Below are 25,168 nucleotides of genomic sequence, written 5' to 3' on the forward strand. Positions count from 1 at the left end.
ATTTAAACTTCTTGAATAGAGAGAAGAAGAAATTAAAAATCAAAAGGTTATGAAAGAAGATTTCTTTAATATCTAGCACGGAAAACTACAATTCTTCTCATCAACACAAACAGATCCCCTCCGACTGCTAAAAAAATAAGGATAAGGTATGAAGAAATATTCCCCCTCAACCACAAAAAGGAAATCTTCACACTTACACGTGACAGATATTTCTTAAGAGCACAGCCACCTACTTTTGCCAAAACAAAAAAAGTTAGCACATACGATATTAGTATCTTTCAAAGTAGAACACTTGTTGTTGGGATGCAGATTCTAGGTACAGAACAATATCATCAATATCAGCTTCAAATCTGCATGTTTAAGAATACGACACAGTACGTATGAATCACATCGGGTCTGGTCTTGAGGGATAGAAATGCAACTCGGGCAGTCTATCAGCAATCATTCTAGCCTTAAGTGCAAAAATATTTTTTTCTGTCACATAACTTTCACTAATAAAACTACAACAGCCAGTATTTGAAACTGTGTACTATCTGTCAAGAAAATTGGTTAACTTGATCAATAATCAAGAAAGGATTGAAGAGATAAACAAAAACAAGTAGATCTGAAGGGAAATTCCCACGTATCTAATTTCCTGCAGCTTGATTATTGCTTTGAAGGGTTAATTTGCGAGCCTCTCATTTTTTATTGAACTATCATTTCCTGCTCCTGTTCACAGAATGAGGAGCGTGTTTAGACGTCCTGTGTTAGTTTTGTGAAAGCCAAATTCCACAAGCCATGAATCAGAGGCAACCTTTGACCTGTCTGCCCCTCCTGATGTCTGCTACCTCCAATGGCACACACATGCATGCTTGTAAAAATTCACAGTTTCTTGCTCTTTATGCTAATGAAATTCCAAAGGCACACACACAAGATCACACACGCAGGCACACACACGTGCCCTGACGTTCCAGGCAGGGGATGATAGAGAACAAGGGGTCACATGACAGCCAAACCCTGGCCAGGTCCAACTGGTTACGACATCATCACAACAACTGGCTTAGGCAATCGCTAATGTTACCCAACGCTCCACAGGGCCACAGTTCACACCTAACATAACAGGAGAGACACTGCAAGATGCACATGCACACTGTGGTTAGGCGGCACTACGACATGAGGTACTGAAACTCTGACCTCTACACCATCTCTGTACAAAACACTGAGTCCTTTTTTTTTTTATCAGCTCATGGCTTGATAAATTACTACTGCTCCAGTTTGATTTTATTAAGTGTTGGAATAATGAAATAATGGAATTAAGGGAGGAGGGGGAGTTTTAACTGTAAGGAATATTTTGATTCATGTTGTAAATTTTGTAAGGTAATATCTGTGTGTGTTTGCCTGTGCGTGCGTGTCAGTTCCTCCTCCATTTCAACTGAGCTGTTTCCCTGTGACTTCACCACTAAAGCATGGAGCCCACTCCTGGACGGAGATCCCCCTGCCCAGGGTGTTTATCACATCCCGCTCCACAGCCATCCATGTCAGCCAGCACACACACACACACACACACACACATATATATATATAAACAAGCTCGGACACATGCTATCCTTTTGAGTGCCCGCAGTGCTGCCAGGAAATCAGGGGCACCAATTATAGCAGTCTATTATTCCTCTCACTTCCCAGACAGCCACATAAAACAGCCCACCAACCTCTACAACCCCCCAGGTTCGGGTCGGAATGCCCACACAGACCTTCTTGGTCTGGGTGTGTAGGTGTGTGGAGTTGCTGGGTCACTGGGTAACCAGGCTTGGACCCTTTCAGTGGTGAGAAATGATTGTTCACTGAGTCAGATGTGAGTGGAGACACATCCAGACAAGTCACACTGCTACTTGCAGATCGGCAGCGACAGGCAGGCTGGAAATAGACGTAGGTTACTCAGAGTGTCTCCATCCATCCTGTGATGTCATGTTTTGGGGGAACAGTCACCAAATGGGATCTATGGTGACATTGTTTTCTATGGGACGTCTAGTCCTCTTTTCAAATGAACACCTAATGAACTGGTGATAACCACACCTACTGTGTTTCTATTTAAACTGACATTTTATTAGTCCCAAATGGGAAAACCAAAACAACAGATACATACAAGAAGGGTAAAGTGAACACATTACGACATGTTAATAAATGTAAAGGGTAGAAACACAACAAAGAAACAAGGTCGTCGGGTGGAAAATTAATGGCACATGGAATAAATGAGGAGTTGAGGCCATGTGAAGCTCAACTGTCCCATAAACACTCTGTATGTCACTAATCCAACACTGCAGGTTAGCCAGTGAGAACAAACTTTTATGTGTAGGACTTTAACAATACAGTACGCTGTGGGACTGTATGGAGGTTGTGTGGTTCACATATGCTGTGACATGCTGTTCAGACAACCACATAGGTTACTGCGTACCTGTTAAAAGCCACAACGATATGTATAGCTTCCGCTTTAGATCTATATGTGATATTTTGGTTGCTGTAACTGCTTTACAAAACAACAAGGAGCTAGACAGGCAGTAAGGTCAATTAAACCTTTTTGTAACAAAGTTTGTGCACCACAGAAGCAAAATAGTAAAATTGTGATTATAGTTACTTATTCTTTATTTATAGTTTCTGCTCAGTTAAACAGGCATTGTATAGGCTTTCACGTGAGTTTACGAACTAGGTTATGTAAAGGTTGTGGTTAGGAGCCATATGCAAGTGAAAGTTCTTGTGTGTGTGCATAGTAAGTTTTAATGTGATGGAACATTGCTGAAGAAATGTTCAATCAAGACAAAAACAAAATGTTACATTGCTTCCCAACAAAGAAAAATGTGATTTAAAATCCCTTAACAGTGTAGTAATAATTTAACTGTGATAAAACTTTGAGGTTTGACAAAAAAAAAAAAAAAAAGATCAAGAAGCAAATGCGTCTGGGATAAAGCAAGAGAAATGCGGCCTCCTCATAATTAACATTCATGCTTTCTCTTGTTTTCAGGCTGAGGCCTTACTCAGATTCTTCACAACTGGACAATGCAGAGCTTATTTTTGGTAGGAATTATCACTAACAACCCTCATTATCTTTCCTCCCTCTGCATAACTTGTTACTGTTGTGAACTGGACTGATGGGAGACAATTTGTCTGTTTTGACTGAGGTGTGGTGGAAGCAGAGCAGGGAGGGTGAGGGCTGCCCAGCTGGCCTTTGAGTCAGGGACTGTCAAGGATAGCCTCTCATAGAACACAGATGCAGACACATACTCATGACAACCGGTGGAACTACAGCACACACTACAATGTTCATGGGAATTAACAAAACAATACACTTCAGTGGATGAAGCTGACTCAGAGCTTTAGGTCACGTTGTGTTCCCCTGATAAATGAGCTCTAAAAATGAATCAATGGTGTACTGTTTCCTAAACAACATAAAGTCTGGTTGTCATTCTAATGAATAAATACATTAGTAATTTCATAGCCTTGGCCTGAGCATGTGTAGGAATTATTTGATGAGCAAGCAGCACATGGTGTGGTGTAGAGTGTGAGACTGAGGACCGAAAACAAATGAATCAGGGATGAATACAGCAGGAAGTCCTGGTATACGCATTGTGCCTGAAAGGCACAAAATATGACACCTGGGACACACATCTGACCTCTCCCTCTTTTTGTGTCTACCTCTTGCACACACAAACACACACAATTGCTCATCAAAGCTACAATTACATTCAGATCTTTGTGCACACCTTCTGAGCCCCTCAGTATGCTATTAACCACAAAAATTGGCTTACAGTAAAGGATCTGAGCAATAATTCTTTCTGAGTGATTGAATATTATTCTAAATGGCTGTGGTAAGACCTACTGGCTCAAAATCAAACCTGGTTCTAACTGTTACCGCCGCTATTTCTGTCGGAGCTTGGGGGCCAAGGTAATAGGAATGGAAGTGAGCAAGATGAGAAAATGGACTCCCTGCCGAGCCTCGCATTAAACTTAACGACGCTGTATAAAAAGAGAGCTGGCCGTGACCTGCCTCACCATCCCTCACTCCCACTGTCTTGCCCTGTTTGGCTCTGATCCCATCATCCTAAGTGAGGCATCTGACTGTGTTTGGGCTGTAGGAGGGTAGAACAGGCTGTGGAAGAACTGATCAATGCCATCTTTGTCAGGGCACGTCTCAGGTGACCATAGCACCCAGTGACTAACACAATCAAAAATACTCCCTTCCTGCAGATTGGGTTAACAGAAAGACTTTGCTCATAAAGCTCAAAGACGGCTATTTATAGTGGCTGTTTTGTGGCCAGGACACAAATGGTTAAAGATATTTATAAGTTTAGTATTCTTCAACAAAAAACAGTTACAGGCAACAGTTAAAATAACTTAAGCTAATAAGCTTGCTATAGACTGCAATGTATTTCATTTGTACTGTTTAATTATCACACAAAAAATGCTGATTGATCAAGGAGATCCTTTGCTGCAATTTGGTGCAAATTGCGTCACATAGAGGTACACGATGATGAAAAGAACATAAAAAAACTCCCTCCATGCTAGGTTACTTTCAACTCTTACAAGACCACGCCACGTTCACCTTCAGCCCAGACAACCCAACATTTAGCATGAAACCACACAAACCTAGTTTCTATATGAGCTAGGGGGTGTGTGTTCAAGATAGGTGACATTCAGTGGAAACAAATAGTGACGTTTCTCCAGTAAGTCCAGTACTTCTACATGCACAGAAATACTAAAATAGATTGATTTGCATGGTTCTCGGCAACACTGTAACACATCATGCAGGAATTTTGTGAATTCAACTACGCTTTTCTCACTAACTCATTGTTTATATATTTAGTTAATATCATGTTACTGCAATTCAACTTACAATGTCTAATGTGAATTTTTAGACCACTCTTGGACTTATAAACATGGACTGCTGTGATATAAAATATTTTAAATTGAAATGCTTTAAAGACTAAATACATAAATACACTACTGACAGAGAAAAGGAAGAGTTACATTTTTTTTTAAGGTGGTCTGATTATAATGTCAAGGTCCTTATCTGTCACAGTAGCTCTTGGTCACTACAGCGGTCCCTTTAAACATGCTAATTCCAGCTTCACACACAACGTGGGCATACTATAATAAATCAGGACCAAGACATACTCCATGTAAAAATGCACTGCAGTTCAAGACTCAGAAAATGGTTCATGTTTATATTTATCCATGTTGTTTCCAATAAGCTTTGGTTGATTTGGCTCCCCAGATTCCCCCCGAGAGATCCTGAAATTTATTTATTGTATTAAACTAATCTTTTGTCACCAACTCATTGTAAATGTATTTACTATGACCACTGGGTCACTAATAGCAGCTAATATGGACATTATACACCTCTTAAATAGCTGCCAATTTGAAATTCTCACATCAAGTCTTACAAAACTAATAGTTTGTATCATACACTGTTTGCACTGTGTTTTGGATTTATTCTGTAATGTGGATAAAAAATAGGTGCGACATTTGTCTTAAATACACTGTAACTATAAAAGACACCGACTTAATTTAGATGGAAGGTCAGTACATCTTGGCCATGATTTTTTAAAACTTTAAAAGACACAGATTTAGCTTAATGGGACAGTCAATGTTTAATTTGAGTTTCTGCTGAACTTTGCCATGCATATTTGAACAGAACAGGCCTGTACATCTTGTGTCTAATTTCTTACAGTGTACTAGCATTAAGGGAGAAATGGCATGTGTAACAAATAGAGGTATCTGCAGCAAACAAGTGCTACTGTGGCGGATATATAAAGACGTCACTACTATAAGAATGTCAGCTCCAAAAAAGCTTTTGCACTGTTTTAAAGTTAAAACTTTTTGTAAACCCTTCCTTTTTGTAGTTTATGAAAAAATTACATGAAAACATGCTATGTATCTTTAATACATGATTATTTATTTTAATAATAATAAAACAATGCTAATTGTAGGAAAATTTACTATGAACAGCCTCAAAACTGAGAGTCAGGTAAGACTGTCCATCGCAAACAGCAAGGACAACTTAATATCTTATGTTATATGACTGAACTTTTTAGAAAAAAAAAAAAAAAAATTTTTATCTTCATTTGTAATGTCTACCTAAGTTGATTTATGTCACATTTCTGAGGCATTCCAAGCTCAGTAACCTTCAAAAGATTTAGTGTACTAACCCAGGTTTACTTTAGTTGTTTTAGAATAAATGTCTACAAGAATGTCCCTTACTTTTAGTGTTATTTGTGACATGAAAGCTTTAAGTGTGTTTTTCTCCCACAACCACCACAGCTTTTCTGACACACACACACACACACACACACACACACACACTCAGAATATTCAGTGATCTTTTTGGCACACGCACAGACTCAAAGCACAGAAAGAAGCCTGATCAAACAATGTGTATGCACTGTAATGTAGAGTAATTTCAAAGTCTGAGACATAATTACACTTAATTAATTTAAGTGTAATTACCTTAATTAATTTAAGCTCCAGTAACAACTTTAGTTTATCTGGGTAAGGTATACCATGACATTTTATATGTTGTAATCACACCATTATAATGCAAGTCAATGCTGTAAATCCAGTCAGCATCTCATACAACCCCCGGCAGTCCTAACCTGACCTGTGACTCTCCTCTGGCCTCCCTCTGAGCAGGGCTGCCTGCTGTGACCCTGTAATGCCACCAGCCTTGTTTGGCAGGAACAGCCATCTGCAAGCCCATTGTGGTGGTAATGGACTCCCACTTTGGGATGGACTCACATGGAAATGGATGCATTCTCATGGAGACGTTGGCCTCATCACACCAGTTTCTACTGGACAACCATTTAAAGTCTTAACGCTTCTTCTCTGCATCTCAATAGCTTTCAGAGGCTGACAGTGATAGTCTGTCATTTGACAAAGGTCTGAAGGACTTGTTAAACATGGTAACATTTTCAGTTCACTATTTACAAGACGCATCTGCTGAACCATGTCTCACCAAAGAAAGAGATCTCATTTGCTTTATCATCAAGAATTGTTGCTTTGCATAAACCCAAAAAAGGGTTACAGTTATTTCAACCAGTTTGGATTTTCATCATTCCAGAAATGAGCTGGGATTTTTTTGCTGCTTCTGTGTCTTGACAGTTTTCCATTTTGGAGGGCAAAAATGATTCCAAGGTTTATCAATGTATCTTACAGGATAATGTTAGGATTGTTGTTGAAGCTCAAAGTTGGGAGATGCAGCAGGACAATGAAAGTCTAATAATAAATGACTTCACAAAAACAAAATTTGTGGAGTGGCACAGTCAGAATTTAGACATTAACTTAGCAGAAATGCTGTAAAATAAGTTTGAGATGGCTGTTCACACCTCTATACTGTATATCCCACACAAGTCCTAAGATTATAGCTAAGCTTCAGTTATATTAGCAGCTCTTGGAGGAAGAATGGTACACCTTTTTTCTAGACATTGTGCAGAACTGAGCTACAGCTCAAGTGCCTATCTGAGGTTACTGCTGCCAAAGGAGATACAAACAGTTCTTGTGTTCTAGTAGTTACATTTCCCACTAACATTGTGAAAGTTTAAAGGGTGTGACACAAGAGATTACAACTATTTGTGTAATATAAAGTGCATCTGTACCTGGCACTTGGAAAATCAAATAACATTTTTATGACCAATGAATGCAAAAAAACATGTAATTCCAAAGTGGTCACATACTTTTTCCTGCTATTGTTACCCTGACTTTGTCTTGTACCTTGTATCTCAATTGTAAGTCGCTTTGGATAAAAGCATCTGCCAGATGACTAAATATAAAAAGCAGGATCTATAATAAATGTTTGTTTTCTCTGTTTGTAATAAGAGTGCATTAGAGGTCAAAAGAGGGGAAATTTAAAGTTTAGTTCAGTTTGTAAAAACTGCAGTACATTAAATTAGTTTTAAATGTATTAGGCCTGATTTTTATCACATTGACAAACTCCTTTATCCCTTGATCAAAGTCTTTTTCAATGTGAATTAGCAGAATTTTCTCCTGACTTAAACAGTGACTGTACATGCATGACTGGTTTTGAAGAGAAGATGTGTATATTAGTCACAGGATGTAAGAAATCTAACAAGTCTGATCAGACACAGCTCCATCTGACCTGGTTATCAGCCTATGCTATCAGCCCAAAAAACTTCTTAGTGTGACTTTTGTGGCAGTTCACAGAAAAACTATTTTATTATCATTATACTATTACTGAAATGAAATTAAACTATAGATTTAACCTTAATTGCTTTGCATGGCAGGAAAAACAGAGTGAAACCCATCTGTTTCCACAATGCATACGAAGAAGTAATACAGCAACTCTGAAATTACTGACACACATTTCTTGTCTCAAACAGACAGTAGTTAGAAAAACAGCTGAAAAAAGACTGTCAAAGGACAGAACTTATTTTTCCATCAAACCTTTTATTTCTGCTCTACTTCTTACAAGGGACATCAGTAAGTCAATAATATATAATGGAAATTTTAAGTCACTTATATTCAGCTTCTTCTAAAATGACCTTTGCATCTTTTTTACATTTTATTTCCAGCTAATAAAAAACTCTGGAGTTTTGTTAAGGGAGGTGATGAAAATAGCTGTTGACGGGTTTCAAGCCGCATGATTAACTGTGATCCAAACTTCTCCTGTGAAACTGAATTTCAGTCACACTCTTTCCACTGTTGTTCATAGAAAACCACTTCCCTGATTTAAACGATTGATCAATGAGTGAAAACCTTTGAAAAAGTCCTCAAAAAGGACGCAATTTGGAAATAAGATCATTTATAAAGTGAATTAGGTAAGGCATAATATGACTACATCATGATGCACAACTGTGACTGCCACAATTTTATTTTTATTTGTAACACTGTGGCATTTTAATTGCCCCAGTGTTACAAAACAATATTTTCTTAATGAAATTAAAAGAAAGCATTTGTGCACACTTGCTGACATATGAATAAGAACATACTTCATTATTAGGATTCCAGGAATAAAAGGTAAATAAATAATTTGTCATACTATACTGTTGTCCTGTGCTGGTCTAACCAGTAGCCAGTCTTTTTATTTTACTAATCTCATTAGCTTTCTATTTTCCCATCTAACTTAGAAAATGCGCCTGTTAGGACCTGGCGTACACATGCGTGTACATCACATTTTATCACATCACATCACACACAGCCTTTCACAAATAGGTGTGTAAAGAAAGGGCATTGCTAGTTTTTAATGCAAAATGTTTTGAATGTGTTATAATTTGTTGTTGTAGGCGTATGATGTCTTTCTGAAACTTTTTGTGAAAGGAGGGTGCTTAGTTTTTACATTTATCAGGTTCCAATATGCTCAAATAGCAAAGAGAAATAAAAAATGCATATCAAATTAGTGCTCAGGTCTTAAGAGGTTAAATATGCAGGGCTTGGATAAAGCAATGAGGCATCTCTACACAGACACACACACACAAATACACACATACACACAATTTGTATTCTTATCAGCAAAAGGATGTGTTTTCACTATTATTGAAACTCAAAGTCTTAACATTAAAGGTCACACATGCATTGCATGCATTTCAGGGGATTCACCAGGTACAATGTCTAGTGAACAAACAGCATCTTATTCTGAGGAAGACTTGAAGTGTTTTGTCAAAAGCTGACAAATAATTTTAAATTAAATTATTCTCAACCGTAATGAACATAGATAATTAACTTAATTACAAATAATACTACATATTAATACTACAGAAACTAAATGCAGGAAAAGGGAAGCAAAAACATAGTGTCTAAATATTGTTATTTTACAGTAAGTGAAAAATGTTGTGTCTTTATTTAAACATCATCTAAAAAACTGCGGAAAATAATAAATTGTGCAAGGCCTGAACGATTTTCAAAGGTGATAATCAAACATAGTACAAAGTTATGAAAAACAAAAAGCAAAGAAAAAAAAGAATAAAAAAAGAAAAGAAAAAAATGTGCAAGAACTTTTTTGACAGTCATGCCTCTAAATCAAAGTTTTATGAATCCGTTTTATGTAACCACACATAATAAAAATTTCACTGAAAATATTTTCCGTAAACTCAAATGCAAATTAGGCAATCAAATCAGTAAATGAGTTTTCACTGTAATTCCAAGTAAGAAAACTGAAAAGATTCCCTGAAATTTCCAACCTTATTTCAAATATGACCTGCAGCGGAGGTGAGACAGAACAGGAGATGTAGCGTTTTACTATAACTGACGTTTGAGAAAGAGGGCATCTAGAGGACAAATGTTTGAGTTTGTGTCTGTGTGTATGTGTATGTGTGTGTACAGACAACTGTGCATGTGCACAGTGGGTGGGGGACAGCTGCAGTTAGCTGCATTTTTCCAAATGTAAAGGTGTAGATTTATTTTCAAGCACCTGCACTGTTAACACTATAATCCGACAGTGCCTAAAGGGTTAAAAATGAAAGACTGTCACCCATTCATAAGGTGATGTGTGATTGAGAGTGAGAGTGGCACAGAAAATCTGAGGTGAAGGTGGAAAGGCCTCAGTGAGGAAGGAAGCTGACGGTTGACAAGTTGTAATGAGGGAAACTTCCTCCTGAGAAGAAGCGAGCAATGAGTCAGACTGAAACCTGTCAACAACCAACGATCTGTCGCTTTGAGTCTGCAGCTCAATGAGCAGTGACTGCTGAAGGGGACAGGTTTTTCAAGACCCACACACACACATAAGGCAGTCAGTGTGAGGACCCTCACTGACATAATGCATTCCCTAGCCCCCTACTGTCACGTAGGCCTGCTAATCTACTTTGTTTAAATTTTTTATTTATCATGTGTTATGCTTTTTCCTAACCCTAACCATCACAACTAACTGCATCACCCTAAACTTTACTCTAACCCTAATCAAAACCTAACTCTAGCCCTAACCCTAAAACCTAGTCTTGACTAGGATTGCTCTTTCAACAGCCTTCTTATTGTGAGGAAGGGATAAAAAATCCTCACTTTTTCAAAATATCCTCAGTCCAATTGTGAATATTTTTTCAAGTTTCTGTTCAGCTGCTGGGACGTCAGCTTAATTGATCACATCTTTATTGGAATATATGTTAATTTGACATCTTACACGAAGATTCATGTCTTTAGAACTACACACACAGAAAAAAAAGTTTTAAAAAGCTGGTGAGAGAGAGCAGATATGTACATAGCTCCATTTGACTGAGCTCTTGTTGAAAATTCATTTTAGAAATAAAATGTGCCAAAGCACAACATAGAGAAGAAGAGAGCTGATGCAATCTCATTGCTTGATTTCAACAAGTGTGTGTGTGAGCTAGAGTGTGCATGAATGTGAATGTCTGTGAGTGTGTGTACGTATGTGTGATAAATGGCACTCCCACCAGCAGGTGTGTCGAGGGCAGTTTCCAGCTGCAGCCCCTGGCATCTATACAAGGACGCCCATGATGGCACCCATCAGCACCCACACCCAGCACCAAGGCTGTTTCAACTTCTATTACATCTAGCTCTTGTTCTCAAAAGTCCTGAGTCTGTGTGTCTGTGTGTACGGGTATTCTTAAACTTCTGTTTAAAAATGTCTTTTACCGGTTTACTGGCACGTTTTGAAATCCACTCTGTGGCTATTGGCTCCATGATAATATCAGTCTCTCAAGAACACAAACTAGCTTTATGTAATATATATAGGCGTAGTACATATATACACACTCAGTACTACGCCTACAGTATTTATATACTCATGTATATATTCAGTACTAGGCTTACAGTAGACTGATGCCAAGCTGATTTCCAACTGGGCCTCAAACAAATAGTGACACAAATAAATGTCCTTTGTGAAATCTCCCACCAGTAACTCCAACTTGATTTTACTTTCCGCCCAAGAGGGAGCACACTCTTTTGCCTTGGTATAAACCCACCATCACAACAGATAAAGCAGAGAGGAGGTTTGACTGATAGACAAGAGTTCATCCTGTCCTGTCAAGCAGCCAGAACATGTTCATGCCCATAGTCATCCAGTGGAAAAATCCGAGCTATTAATCACCTAGTAGACTATTAAAGGAGTGCAAAAGGGCAATAAAATGTGACAAAATCTCAGTTTCAAGGTCTAAATCAAATATTTCAAGCAGCATATGCAGGAAACATCTTCCAAAACCATCATGTTCTGTTCAAAGCCACCTCTGGTTCTGTGTGGCCCTCGTCATAGTCATGAGGAGGAGGAGGAAGAGTTCAGACAAAGGAACATAAATTACCTGAATACCCCATGACCAACCAAAAGGTCCCTCAACCGTCAAGTTCTGCATTAACTCTTTCATGTGTGATAGCTGCACCCCACAGGGTACTTTTGGTGACACACACACACACACGCACAAGTTGAGGCTTACTCACCCAATGAGGGAGACCATCTGTTCCACTATGTGCCTGCTGAAGGTGACAATCACAAACAGTTTCTGTATGACAAAGAAACACACAGAGAAAGAGCGAGTCAGTTACTGAACCATGAGGTCACTGTTGGAAGGCAATACAAGGCAGTTTGTGCATCATAGTTTTGATCAGTAATTCCTTAACTCCCCCTAACACACACACACACACACACACACACACACACACACGCGCACACACACACACACACACAGACACACACAACCTACCCCATTATGCCCAAGCCCAAACATCATCAAGGCGGTTTAATCTAAAAGCAGCCATGAAGACGCCCTTTTGTCATAGAGGGCAAGAAATAAAAGGCCTCGACTCTATGACACACCACCACCACACTGGGTACACTAGGTCAGCATATCACACCAGCTGTGTGTGTCTGTACAGAATGGATGCATAGAGAAGTGGAGGACTCAAAAGAGATGTGTCACTGCTTTACAGGGGGTCTAGAGGCCGGCTCCTGTCCGCTCTGACTCCTTCTTAGTCACTGAGCCAGAAGAGACAGACTGGCCGAGTCTGTCTCATATCAGCTCCGTGTTCTCCTACAGCGGGGAAGAAACGTGCACCCACTATTGACAACATTTTTAAAGTTCCTTTACTTGCCTTCTGAGTTGTTGTAGGTTACTGTATTCTTATAAACAAACATGCATTTTAGCCACAAAAAAATGTGGTTTGATCCAGTAACATCTAGGTTGCCTTCAACATGCCATTAGAAAGGCTAAACCCAACAGAGCTTTTGGCGGATCCATCATTACAAACTCATGTTGCGCAGAAAAGGATTGTTCAAACCCACAGAACTTTATTTTAAATTCTCGTTCAGATCCCAAAGTTTCCAAAGATACTAAATATATGCTGCTGAATTACAGGGAAAATTGTATAAAATGATACACGAGACATCTAGAATTTTCCATTTTGTGTAATGATGAAGCCATAAAAATGTCATCCTGGATTTGAATATTTCACTCAATATAAACGTGTAGCCTCAATTAGGCACGAGGACACATACAGGCACATACTGAACACAATGAAAATAAATGTTCAACTGTTATATCTAAACTAGACAGCAAGTGGCCAGTGTCTCATATTATAATACTATATTAGATTGCAGTTACAGTATAGTACAGTAGTTACAATACTGACCCATATTCTTCAGGAGAATATTTTTCAGGACTGGTTTGCAAAAGTCTGCATGGTACTGAACTTATGAAATGAAATACTATACTGTACATAGTATGTACTGTACTGTGTTGTATAGCTCCTTTACAATAGAGAAACAATGAAGGTGTAGAGTTTGTGAAACTATGTGAAATATTTAGAGCATGATACATTTGAACCATAAGGCTGCAAAAATAAATGTGACAGCTGTTGTCAGTGTAACACCCAGAATGTGACTTTTAACTCTGCACCAGGAAACGCCAACAACTATTTTAACTTCATGTGACAGTACCCTTCGATCAGTGCCTTGTTATTCACTGTAAGTTTATTTTATAGTTTTCTTCTGGTTTATGTGGGTGTTAATTCTCAGGATGACATTGTGGGTTAAACAGAAATGAAAGACTTAGAGTCAAAATGTTGGCAATGATACGTAACAAAACTCTGGCATTAAACTTGACAACAAAAAACATTTTGGTATCGTACTATTTCTGTCTCTCGCACAAAATTACTATTTGAACGTTAGTAAATCACCTGTTAGCAGCTTTTAATTTCCCCTTCAAGACACTGGAGTAATGCACTTAAATATTTCATTTAAGCACAAACGCTGTTTTGTCCTACACAAAGCAAGCAGGAAGGGACAGTAAGATGGCCGATACAGGAAAGCTGACTAAGTTGCCTTAAATGTGTCTTCTCGGAAACTGATGCTGACATGGTCTTGACTCGCTAATTTCAGATCACTGATAATAGCCAAGCACATCCAGTCATAAGCATTTTGTCATGCAAACACACAACATTGACACACCAACAAGGAAGAAATGTTACATCAGTTCTCAGTTGTTTAAGGAAAAGGCCCCCTTATTATCAAGAACTAAACACTGAGTGAATTAATAGTAATATGGAAGTGAGAGCATCCTGCTGTAAATTAAAGTGTTCTTGTAACTGAGTCAATGCTTCAAGTTTCAAAGTGTCAAAGGTTGGAAAATAACAATTCTCCTATTTCACATTTGCTATATGAATGTCTGCTGCCTCTGCCACACCTGTCCTAAGCAAAATCACCTCTCTCAAGGGTCTGAAATGTGTATTTCCATGACATCAGTCATCATCCTCAGGTGACCTGCTGCGTCACAAAGCCTCTGACGTCAACCATTCAACAGCATATATTCAGACGTGGAGCTTAATACAATAAAAGACAGAAAACAGAAACAGAATAAAAAAAGCTTCTCCTTAGAGACTGGTGAGAACACACCTGAAGCACAGGTACAAGCCCAGATCAAAACACATGCTTTGAAGCATTGAGGCTGCTCAGCATTTTACACCCACACACACACACACACACACACACACACACACACACACAAACAACAAGCTTCAAAATCCCCTTTTGTTCCTTCTTGGCCCATGAGGGAGAACGTCACCTGCTCTCCAGTGTGCTTTCCTCTAATACTTGCTGCTCTCTGCCCACACACTGTAAACTACTGAATTATTTGCATTATAAGCGAAACCTGAGCTTGAAGAAGATTTTACAGTTTCAGAAGAAACTGTGGACCCCAGACATGACGGGAGAAGTCTTTCTTTCCGTGAGACATAGAGGGACACACCTCTGTCAATGGGGCCCCTAGGGACCCCTGGGTGTGATCTGGTCCTGTGTGTATGATAGTGCCTGTCCCCCGCCTTCTCCATCACCTCCTTCAGAAAATGTTTATCTGCTTTAGCTTGCTCATCCCCACCCCGTGAACTTTTTTTCCTCATTTGAGCTGAGTGGAAAAAAAGTCATCTGATTTTAAGCTTTGCTCTCTGTGTCACAATGACAGTCAAATTCCAGTATTTGCCCAAAAAACAGAAAGTGAAGCCCCGGACAGTAATCACAGACACATTGCAAATTCCTGGATGAAAATGATGGTTTTCTGCGATTAGCAAAAAAACATTAAGATGTTAGGTCTCCTACAAGCACGTTCTCAATCTGCTATAGTCTGACCAGTCTAGAGCACAATGCACTGAGGCTGCTGCAGCTGCAGTCACAAAATGGTTGACTCCCCCTACTTTGCCTGCATAAAATGGCCTCCTCAACTGCAGCTGAGCTCCAGTAGAGCTGCTGTGCATCAGTGATTCCCTGTTTAAAACACTTCTCCCTCTGAAGTTTATTAAATATGTATGCAAATGTCTTTATTTGGCACAAGCAAATTAGTCTTTTACATTTTCAGTAGAAAAGAAACAAGATAAGAACTTGATATTCAGTGGTATCAAAGTGTAAACTGTGTTTTTCTGAACAAAGTTCTGTAAAATACTAGTTGTGGAATTATTATTGTGGACTACTTTTTAACTGCAACTTACCTGAATGTGCATTTTGATAACTGCTTTTCCAATTAGTGTTGCACCAAAAAATGTCCAGAATGGAACCAGAAAGTGTCCACATGTTATTCCTGCCAGGTCAAACAAGGGATTTGGTATCTGGGGAAAACAAATATGAGTAATTAGATTTTCTATGATGTAGATTTACCCAAAGAAATAGAAGAAGCTGTACCATATATGCATAGGAAACAAAATATTTAAAAACATGCCTGCATTAACCTTTTGAAACATTTCTATCAGTATAGCTGAAGGTCATGCTTAGTGTCACCAGAATGTCTGATACTTCTCAAAATGTACATTTCAGAATATTTCTTTCATGTTTATAATGTATGTTGAACAATGCAGAACTCGTAATTATGAAACTGAAATTATGTACCACTGCCAATAAAAGCTTAGCATGAACCTGAAAAAATTAATTGTCAGGACTAATAATCCTAAAAACAAAACCAATTACTGTGTTTGACTTTACTTACTGAAGCACAGGCTAAAATCCCAAAGAACCCGACCTTTTGGATGAGTTTCTGCACTGCTACTTTTGCTCTAGTGGCAAAGTCCTGGAAAAAAAGCAGAGGTGAGAGAAATGTGGGATTAAAATTTCATCCTAGACTTCCGTTGATATTGATCACATACTGTGTGCATACTGTTTGTGTCATGTAGACGAGGCTTAAACAAGATGACTCTGTAGTTAACCTTGCTCCAACACAAAATTACAACAATTTATTCTGGTTATTGTTGTACTATTGTTGTCTTTTTACCATTGTATATTTCACATGTTCGCTTTATAGTTAGTGGATTATCTCACCTTAAAACTCTTAAAATGATTATTGGTTAGCTATTTCACACAATTAATTAGTTTAATAACTGAAGTTCCTTAAGTTGTAGACTGATAGATAAACTTGTTGCGATCCAAATAAGTCATGGGGCTACTGAATTCTTTCAATTAAAGGCAGCGAGGGCACGTTAGAGCAAAGAGTTGTTTTTGTGGAAGAGGGAATATCACAGAGGTGTGTGAAATAAAGATGTGCAGCCAGTTGAAATGGTGTTTTTTTCTTTTTTGAAAAGATTTTGATAAATGCTCTGAAAGCCATTCAAGTGTCATGTTGAAACCCAAAATAATTTTTGGGATAACATTTTAATTTGGGATAACATTGTATAACCAAAGATCTGCTTTATGGATTTCTCCATCACCTTTGAATGGTAATGTTTCATCTTGTATTTAAATTACTGTCTGGCTCCTGACAGAAAAACCTTTTGTTTTATATCTAAAAACTTATTAGTGTTTCAGTGAAACGAAAAATGTATGAATAACCTGCTTTTTCATTTGTGCTTGTTTTCAAATGTGTTGAAAGCAGCAGCAAATCTTCCTACTGTAAGGGCTGCAACAGAAAGATTTTATACCTAGTGTAAATGTTCCCTGAATAAAAACTCTAAATGATTTATTGAATAAAACATCAACTGACAAACCAAATAATGGGACCCTCAGAAATGAGATGTGGAGCAGTGAAAACCTTTTCTGAGCTTGATATGAGCTTATATACATATGTCTCTTTTAATTGAGTGTGCACCAGAGTGATTTTCTGTCAAGTAAATCTTAGAATCTGTTTCTCAACCCTCTCAAGTTTAGCTTCTTAATTTAAATAACAAATATCTCCAAACTCCAATAGTCATGCATACTCTCTACAATGATTGCCCTGTATTCATTCAAATGTATCCAAATCTTTCAAAATAAATGTGAAAATTATGTCTGATGAGGAACTCTTGGTGATGAAAAAGTTCACCTTCCATCACAAAAAACAAGAACTCATCTAATCTCTAATGATAATAATAATAACTTATTTGGAGGAAGATATATTAAATTAAATGTTTGAATGAAAAAGGCAGGGTTCAAAACTAAATCAAGTCTTGCACTAAACTCATGACCCTCGTGCCAACACGTCCAAGTCCTACTGATTCACCTGCTACATATTCCAAAAATAATTACAACGCTCATCTCTAAAACATGCTTCTTCATTCCAGGAGAATTGTAAACTGGTTTTAGCATGTATCTATCTTACCTCCAGTGCCAGTTTTTAAATTCCATTGTCACTGGGAACGTGAGAACAAGACAACAGACTCTGGTCATTCCAGTGACTCACAAATTCTTATTTTTCCTGCTGGTCTTGCCCTATCCCCCCTGACAGATTCACAAAAGCCTCTTTTCACAGCAATGACACAGATTTTTCCCCAATATACCTTTTCTGGGAAGAGGAACTTTAATCTGTTTGGATTTTACTTAAACTTGTTCTGGGAACACACTAGGAATGCAAAGGAAACCCTTGATCCAGGACCTTTCATTTTCTGGGAAGACACATTCACTATCTAGGTAAATATTTTTTTTAAAAATGCTTTCAAAACATGCAATTGCATTTGTTAAAACAAAACACATAATTGTTTGCATAAAAATTGTGAAATACTTAGTTGATACCACTTTTAAAATAACAACACAAGAGTACATTGCCTTCTCAAAATATTCTGTTAAATAGTTTAGATTCACAGGGCCTTAACATGTACATAAACTGATTTGTTGAAAGCAGAGAATACAGACTTTATAGCCAAAAAGTGCACAAAGACTTTCATTCGTTAATATTTATACAACTGTCTGATCTTTTTTTAAAGTTGTTGCATTTATATCATGAGAAACAATAAGATTATTATTTTTTTGCATAGCTAATGGCAATTTTTTGTTATGATACCGTCCCCTTATTAATTGTGCAGAATTTCTTGATATATTTATACTTAATAAATAATATACACATATTTTTTATTTTAATTATATGAGATGAGAACTTTATTTTACACACAGCTCTTCATTAGGCAACTTTGTCTGTTTAATATTTATATAAATATTCAGCAGAATAAAGCCTTAAATCCTATTTATGGCTTGTTTATATAAAGTATATTATAAAGAAATATGCAAAAAATAAGACATTTCGGTACTTTAATTGAAATCTGTGGCTGCTGTAATCACAGATGTATATATTCAAGTTTGCACTGGCTATTTAATTTATTTAGATGTTTGCATAATTTTGGGCCTTTCGGATTAAACGTCAGGCTCATTACAAATACAGACCAGACTATTATTAATGAAAAAAACTTCCCATTAATTTATTTTAACTGCAAATACGTTTCTTTTTAGGCTTTTACTCTATTTCAATTTATTCTTTTTACAAAAATAGAAATTCAAACTCAACAAACAAATCAATGTTGGTATTAACGCCAATATTCTCCTTAAGATATTTATTAAATTGTGTGTTTCTGCTGAAACAAACTGTTCATGTTTTTTTAAATAACTTTTTTGCAAAATGCATCTGTCACATTTTATATTGAAACTCTAAAATAATTAGGGGTCAGTGGACTGTCTAATTCTATTCTATTTTAAATCAAAATTTCCTCAAGAATATTTCCTGTATGTAGAGTACAATCTTTTCCACTGAATGCATCTTTTTCTCACCTAAAACAATAAAACTACTAATCAACTAGAAAATAAATAAGAGAAGAATAACATTTCTTATTAAAAACCAGAAAAAAGTATTTTATTTCTTAAAAGGTGAGGCCTCTGTGTCCAAAACATTAAATTAATTTTAAAAAATGATGAGCAAGAGGGGGCTGGCAATACACGATCATACCTAATATGGTCAACAAAACCAGTACAGTGCTGATGACATTCTTTATGGGGTGCAACCCAGTGGACAGGAAATTTGAGAGACATGGGAGGTCCCCTAATAAGGTGGTGGTGGGGGGAGCAAAGGGATTCAGAATCGGATTGGTTCATGATTTGAAATTCTGCCTCCACTGACATCCAATCATGAAAGTTTCTCCTTTGACGAGCCTGTAGTTTTAATTCTAGCCAGTCCCCATGTGTGCATACCTGTGTGTGTGGGGTGGGGGGGTAAATCTGTTTATGTGTGTGTTCATGTGTATGTGAGTTGCTCAGCTGGTGGGATACAGGGAGGGAAGGAATGTGTATGGTTACTTCACAGTTGTACCTCCAAGGACCGTGTCCGGACCAGGGACACCTGACACTCACTGTTTATGCAGCACAGACAGAACCCTGCAGAACCAATCAGTGCAATGGAGACAACCTGTGAATCCCATTTGTTTTCTGACATCATGACACATGCATTGCTTGCATTAGATGCAGTATCGGAGCTTTTTTGGCTTATACAATGACACTGAGCATTAAAATATCACCGCAGTGTGAACAAAGGGTCCCTGTGGAGGTGAGGGGAGGGCATGGAAGGGTGTGTTATATGTGTGTGTGATCTTGTGACACTGTGATTTACTATAGTTGAACTCTGTACTTGCACTCTCTTTCCATTCTGCATTTCTGTACCAGAGAAGCGTCTATCTTGGATGGCTGGGGTTCAGACATCCAGACTCTGTTGTTGGCGGCTTATGGAAAATCACCATCTTTGCCAGGCAGCTTGCCAAGGGCTGACTGCCACCACCCTAACCCCCACCCTTCCTCCACCCCCGTCACCCCCAGCCTGTATGGTCGGGCTTAGCAGCAATTACATTTGGTAAGATTTTGTCAAGGGTGCAGCGTCATTAAAACCATGAAGGTTTTGGTTGCAGGTTTGGCTGCTCTCTGAACACATGCTTTATTCAGCAGTCTGCCCACTCACCCCACATGGAGCCAACCTCTGTGGGAAATAATACTCGCCTGATCTGTTACAGGTTGGGATATTTTTCTCCATACACTTATAATGGCCAGATAATTCAATTTCTCATCTGATTAAGCAAACCACATCTTACTGATGTCCCCAACATGTGTTACATGAACATGAACAACACACAGTGAAATAAAGGTTTTTGAAATGAACTAACACAACAATGCATGGCCCACTGCAAACATAAACATATACACAAGCTACCATATACTGGAAAACAGAAAATATATTTAGTCTATATGTACAGGAGCTTGTCCTGTGTTAAAATTTGTGAGCTCTACATTTAACATGACAGTTTGAAAATCTGTGGTTACAGTTGCCAGGTGATGACAGTTATTAGAAAAATCCATGGGGAAAAACCCAAAAGAAAGAAGCTTTTTGAACTTGATACAGAAACCCCAACACATTTACAGTTTCTCTCTAAGCCGTGGTAGTACTTTGATATATATACTAAATGAAAACAAGGCAAGTTGCAAGTACTAGGTTTTTGCAGTAAATACAATTAGTTTTGTCTGTTTCATCTATAGTGCATTATTGTATGATGTGGTATCTGTTTATTTTGGATTTCATGACAAGTTGCTCAAAGGGTTCTTTCCCAAAAAACGGAATTTTCATTGTGAACAAGTTAGCAGAGCATACACGTTGGCTTTGGTAGTGCTGATGGGGTACAGAGTTCAAACATAGACAAAAAGCAGGCAGCAACAAGGCATTCTGCTCCTTGTGGAAAATTTAAGTGTCAGACAAGGAAAAATCTATGCATAGCCTATACACAAGTCAACACCCACGCACATTTTTTCTCTCCCGCTCTCTCTGTTTTCTTTTTTTTCTCAATGAAAGTCTTTCACACAGAAGACACGCATCTCCGCAGCGCCCGCAAGCCCCCCGACATGACGACGGCTAAAGTTCATCTCATTAACTCCTGACAAGCCCACGCCCGCGCTCTCTGGTACAGGAAGTAGAGTGATTATGGAGTCCTGATGCAATCGGAGCTACAGTCCCCTTTTATGACAAAAGAATAAAATAAAAAGAAGAGCTAGACATTCAGATCTATCTAGACACACACAAATGCAGACAAAAAAAATGCACCCCTGAGTCCACGTTGACAAATTCTTTAACAAGCTGTGGTTAAAGGGAAGCTGGTTTTACTCTGACTCACCCCCCTCCTTTCAAACAGTTTACTGGAAATAAAGAGGGAGGAGGAGGGAGGGGGCACTTTCAGAGAAGTCACGTGACGGGGCCGGGCAAACCACAGTACAGAGAGCCTTTGAGTGCAGTAGGCCAGGGGGGAAGGCAGGCATACGCCCAGCGCAGATGGCCCTGATTTGAGTTACAGGAGATACGATCCTGGGAGTTGGCAATCAAGAATTCACAGCCTGTTAACCCTTTCCATGCCGGATGAGAAACAAAACACACACACACACACACAATCCAGGAAATAATGTCATTATCAAGTTACAAGCCATCACACACTTGATCCATGCGGAGTGCTCCGATATAGTCTGTGTCAATACAGAAGGTTCCTCTTCAGGACACAGAGTGCTCTCGTTCTGAGCTAAAGATTTAAGAGGGGAAAAAAGCCGATGTTCATGACATCAGCGTCTGGAGCTGTTAGAAAAGGCATGACTTCATTATTCTTGAATAGCTCTGTTGAATGAATGAAAAAAAAAAACAGCGTGCTCTGCTGCTGTGCATCACATGCACTTGTGGCAGGAAGTTGGCACGTGCAGGCTGGGAGAAATACCACTGGGTTTAGGTCAAACTGCTGGCACCTACAAACCTCTGTGACTTGATCAGATGGGACGAAGGCAGCATCTTAATCCAGCTCTGCTGCTGTGTGTGTGGGAATGTGTGTGTGGAGGGGAACAGGGTTGAATGGGGGGGTCACATCCTTGACGACAAAATTTAACCACTTCCTGTCTAAACACAATGATCCAACGATACCAGAGTTTTTACAATCCAATCCCAGTGGAGACTGTTTCCACTTTGGTCTATATCTATTGCTTTTCAGCTTTCAATCAAAAACTCAGACACAAATCCACAGCGGATGAATGCCTCCGTGTCCACCTCAAAAGGTGTAAAAAGTGGAAAAGTGAAAATCAGAGAGGTCTTGCGGGATCTCCTTGAGTGAGGCAGGGAACCCTGGGAACATCCGAGTAATGGTAAAAGCCTTGATGAGAGAAAAAATGTTTCCGTATGTGGCAGGTCCTCCCTGGTGCAAGCAACCTGCCTGTAGATGCTGTCCAATCACGCGAGCACACATTACATACATACACACGGCTGCCAGATATCATCAGAGAAAGAGAGCGAGAGAGAGAGCAATGCGCAGTGGGAGACGAACACAGTGCGTGAGAAAGAATGAACATAGGAATAGAGGGACAGAAAAAGAAACAGTGTCAGAGAGAGAGCAAGACTTGCACTGAGACACCCGTGCGCACCGTCACTTCTAATCTGCCCGTGCATAGATGCGATGCTCCTCCTGCATCCCTGTGTTAGTTTGTATAGGAAAATACACGCAGGAGCTGTTGATGATCACTTAGACGAAATGTCGTCTTCCCCACGCACTCCGTTTGTCTCTGCTCTTTTTTCACAGTTTTGGTGGGAAGCACCCCTTTATCAGTAAGTGATGTCAGAGCTCCATTCACACTAACGTAGTCTGTTGGTGCCAACCTACCGGGCTGTCCACAAGAGTGGACCTTACAGAAGGTGCTCTGCTGCATGTTAATGCGCAGCACACATTCTGCTCGTCTCACCGCGACTTCCTTGAACATGTTTCAGTATTAGTGTCTCGAAAGGTTATTTCAGTTTGTGTAATTGTGTGCTGGGAGTCAGTTAAACTATGCTCATCATGAAAAATGTGGTTGATGCAAAATTTCTATTATAACGATGCTCAATTTACACAACTATAGCACATCTACATAGTAGAATGTATCATTTCTGAGAACTCCGTTTCTAGAGAATCACATGCTTTCACCTCACACCAACTAACAATGGTGTTATGTGTGTAAAACAGTCAACCAAGGGACTGGTTAAGTACAGACTTGTGTAACTATCACTGAGAGGTAAGTTCAAATAATAAATCTTGGGTTTAAAACATGAACAGAAAATGTATTGATATTTTCTGTAAAGACAGAGTAACAGTGTTTCTCATTTACAACACATAAACATATACACTTAATATATGATGGATTTGATCTTTCTTCCAATAATGTTTCTTTTCTTTTTGGAGTTACTAAATTATCAAAGAAAGCATGCCAGTAGAGAACAATTCATATATAAACCACAAACTAATTGTTTCTAATCCTGAAAAGTGAAATACTGTCTGTAAACAGAAAGAACATTCCTTGGAATCACTAAGTAATCCCTTGATATCTAGAATACCCACATAAAAAACAGGGGATTTATTTGGTAACTGTCTGCTACTACTTGTTACAGTGTATCTGCACATACAAGAGTGACCCCCATTTATGGATGCAGTTGTTTTACTACACTTGACCTGTCTGACTGTTTGACCCATAGTGTTGGAGAGAGAAAAGCATTCCTGAGGATGAAGACTATTAGGACACTTCTGATGAAACATCTTTACAAATGCCCCCCCCCCCCCCATTTTCTTCCACTATTCATGATCACAAGAGGGTGGAAAAATAAATATAGTGAGCTGTTAGCCATTGTAGAAACTTCTGCAGGAATGTTTAATACGTGAACCGTTTTTTTAAAGGAATTTCAACATAAAGGACTGGACATGGCGGGAACATTTAACTTGAGTGCATCATCACTGTTCTCTTAGTCATAATGTTGTGAAAGGACTTGATTCCTCCTGTACCGATGAGACACTGAGGTAGGGCTTGGTCAGTGATCACACACACAGGGTACAATGTGGTAAATCTAGCACACACAGTCTAGGGAGATTGCAATGGTCTATTTAGAAAACTACCAATCTGTTGAAATAAAATAACAAGTAAAAAGCTAATTGGAAATAAAAATTTAAGAGAGTAAAACAAATACAAGAATAAAAAAGAGCAGATGAGCAGAAAGGTAAGAATAAATTGCAGCAAGTAGTAGATGTTTTAGCTTTACTTGATGAATCTTCTTTGGAGTAGGGGGAGAAAAACATGGAAAGACACGAGTACATGAGAGTGGTTACATGATAGAGTATGACGAAGGTGAAGGATAATAAGTTGAACATGGTGCCTGGAACTGTATGTCACCTGTTCAGACTGAGTCGAGTCTAGCATCTCCTCAAACTTCTGGTAATCGTCATCATCAGGGTCAGCGCCAGACAGCCGTGCTGCCCGGGCCATGAAGTAAGGAGGAAGCTCTCCTATAGCTGTACCTGCACCCTGCTTATACAGAAACACAGACGCAAACACACATATACAGAGAAGGTTAATTAATGCTGCTCAGATGCTGGATTTTATAGTACTCCCTGGTGTGATATGCCGCCTTATATTGTTTTGGCAACACAGGCTTCTGTGTCATCATGCCAATAAATCTGAATTCAAAATAATTTTGAGAAAGCAAAAAGTGCAGTTTGTCTGCGTTTATGA

At 38.7% G+C, this 25,168-nt stretch overlaps 1 protein-coding gene across 8 annotated transcripts in view; it reads right to left on the reverse strand.

The window, feature by feature from the left end:
- LOC113171031 (vacuole membrane protein 1) overlaps positions 1–25,168 on the reverse strand; it is a 56,056-nt gene that overhangs the window by 8,265 nt on the left and 22,623 nt on the right. For 7 of the 8 annotated variants that reach the window (XM_026373399.1, XM_026373393.1, XM_026373394.1 and 4 more), the window contains 4 exons: positions 24,830–24,961; positions 16,389–16,469; positions 15,898–16,014; positions 12,364–12,425 (listed from right to left, as the gene is read on the reverse strand). In XM_026373399.1, coding sequence (XP_026229184.1) covers positions 12,364–12,425; positions 15,898–16,014; positions 16,389–16,469; positions 24,830–24,961 — 392 coding nt within the window. Of the gene's footprint in view, positions 1–12,363; positions 12,426–15,897; positions 16,015–16,388; positions 16,470–24,829; positions 24,965–25,168 lie in introns of all 8 variants that reach the window. The other variant, XM_026373398.1, reaches the window with a different exon arrangement.

The sequence above is a fragment of the Anabas testudineus genome, chromosome 14 (assembly GCF_900324465.2).
Source record: "Anabas testudineus chromosome 14, fAnaTes1.2, whole genome shotgun sequence".
Taxonomy (NCBI): Eukaryota; Metazoa; Chordata; class Actinopteri; order Anabantiformes; family Anabantidae; genus Anabas; species Anabas testudineus.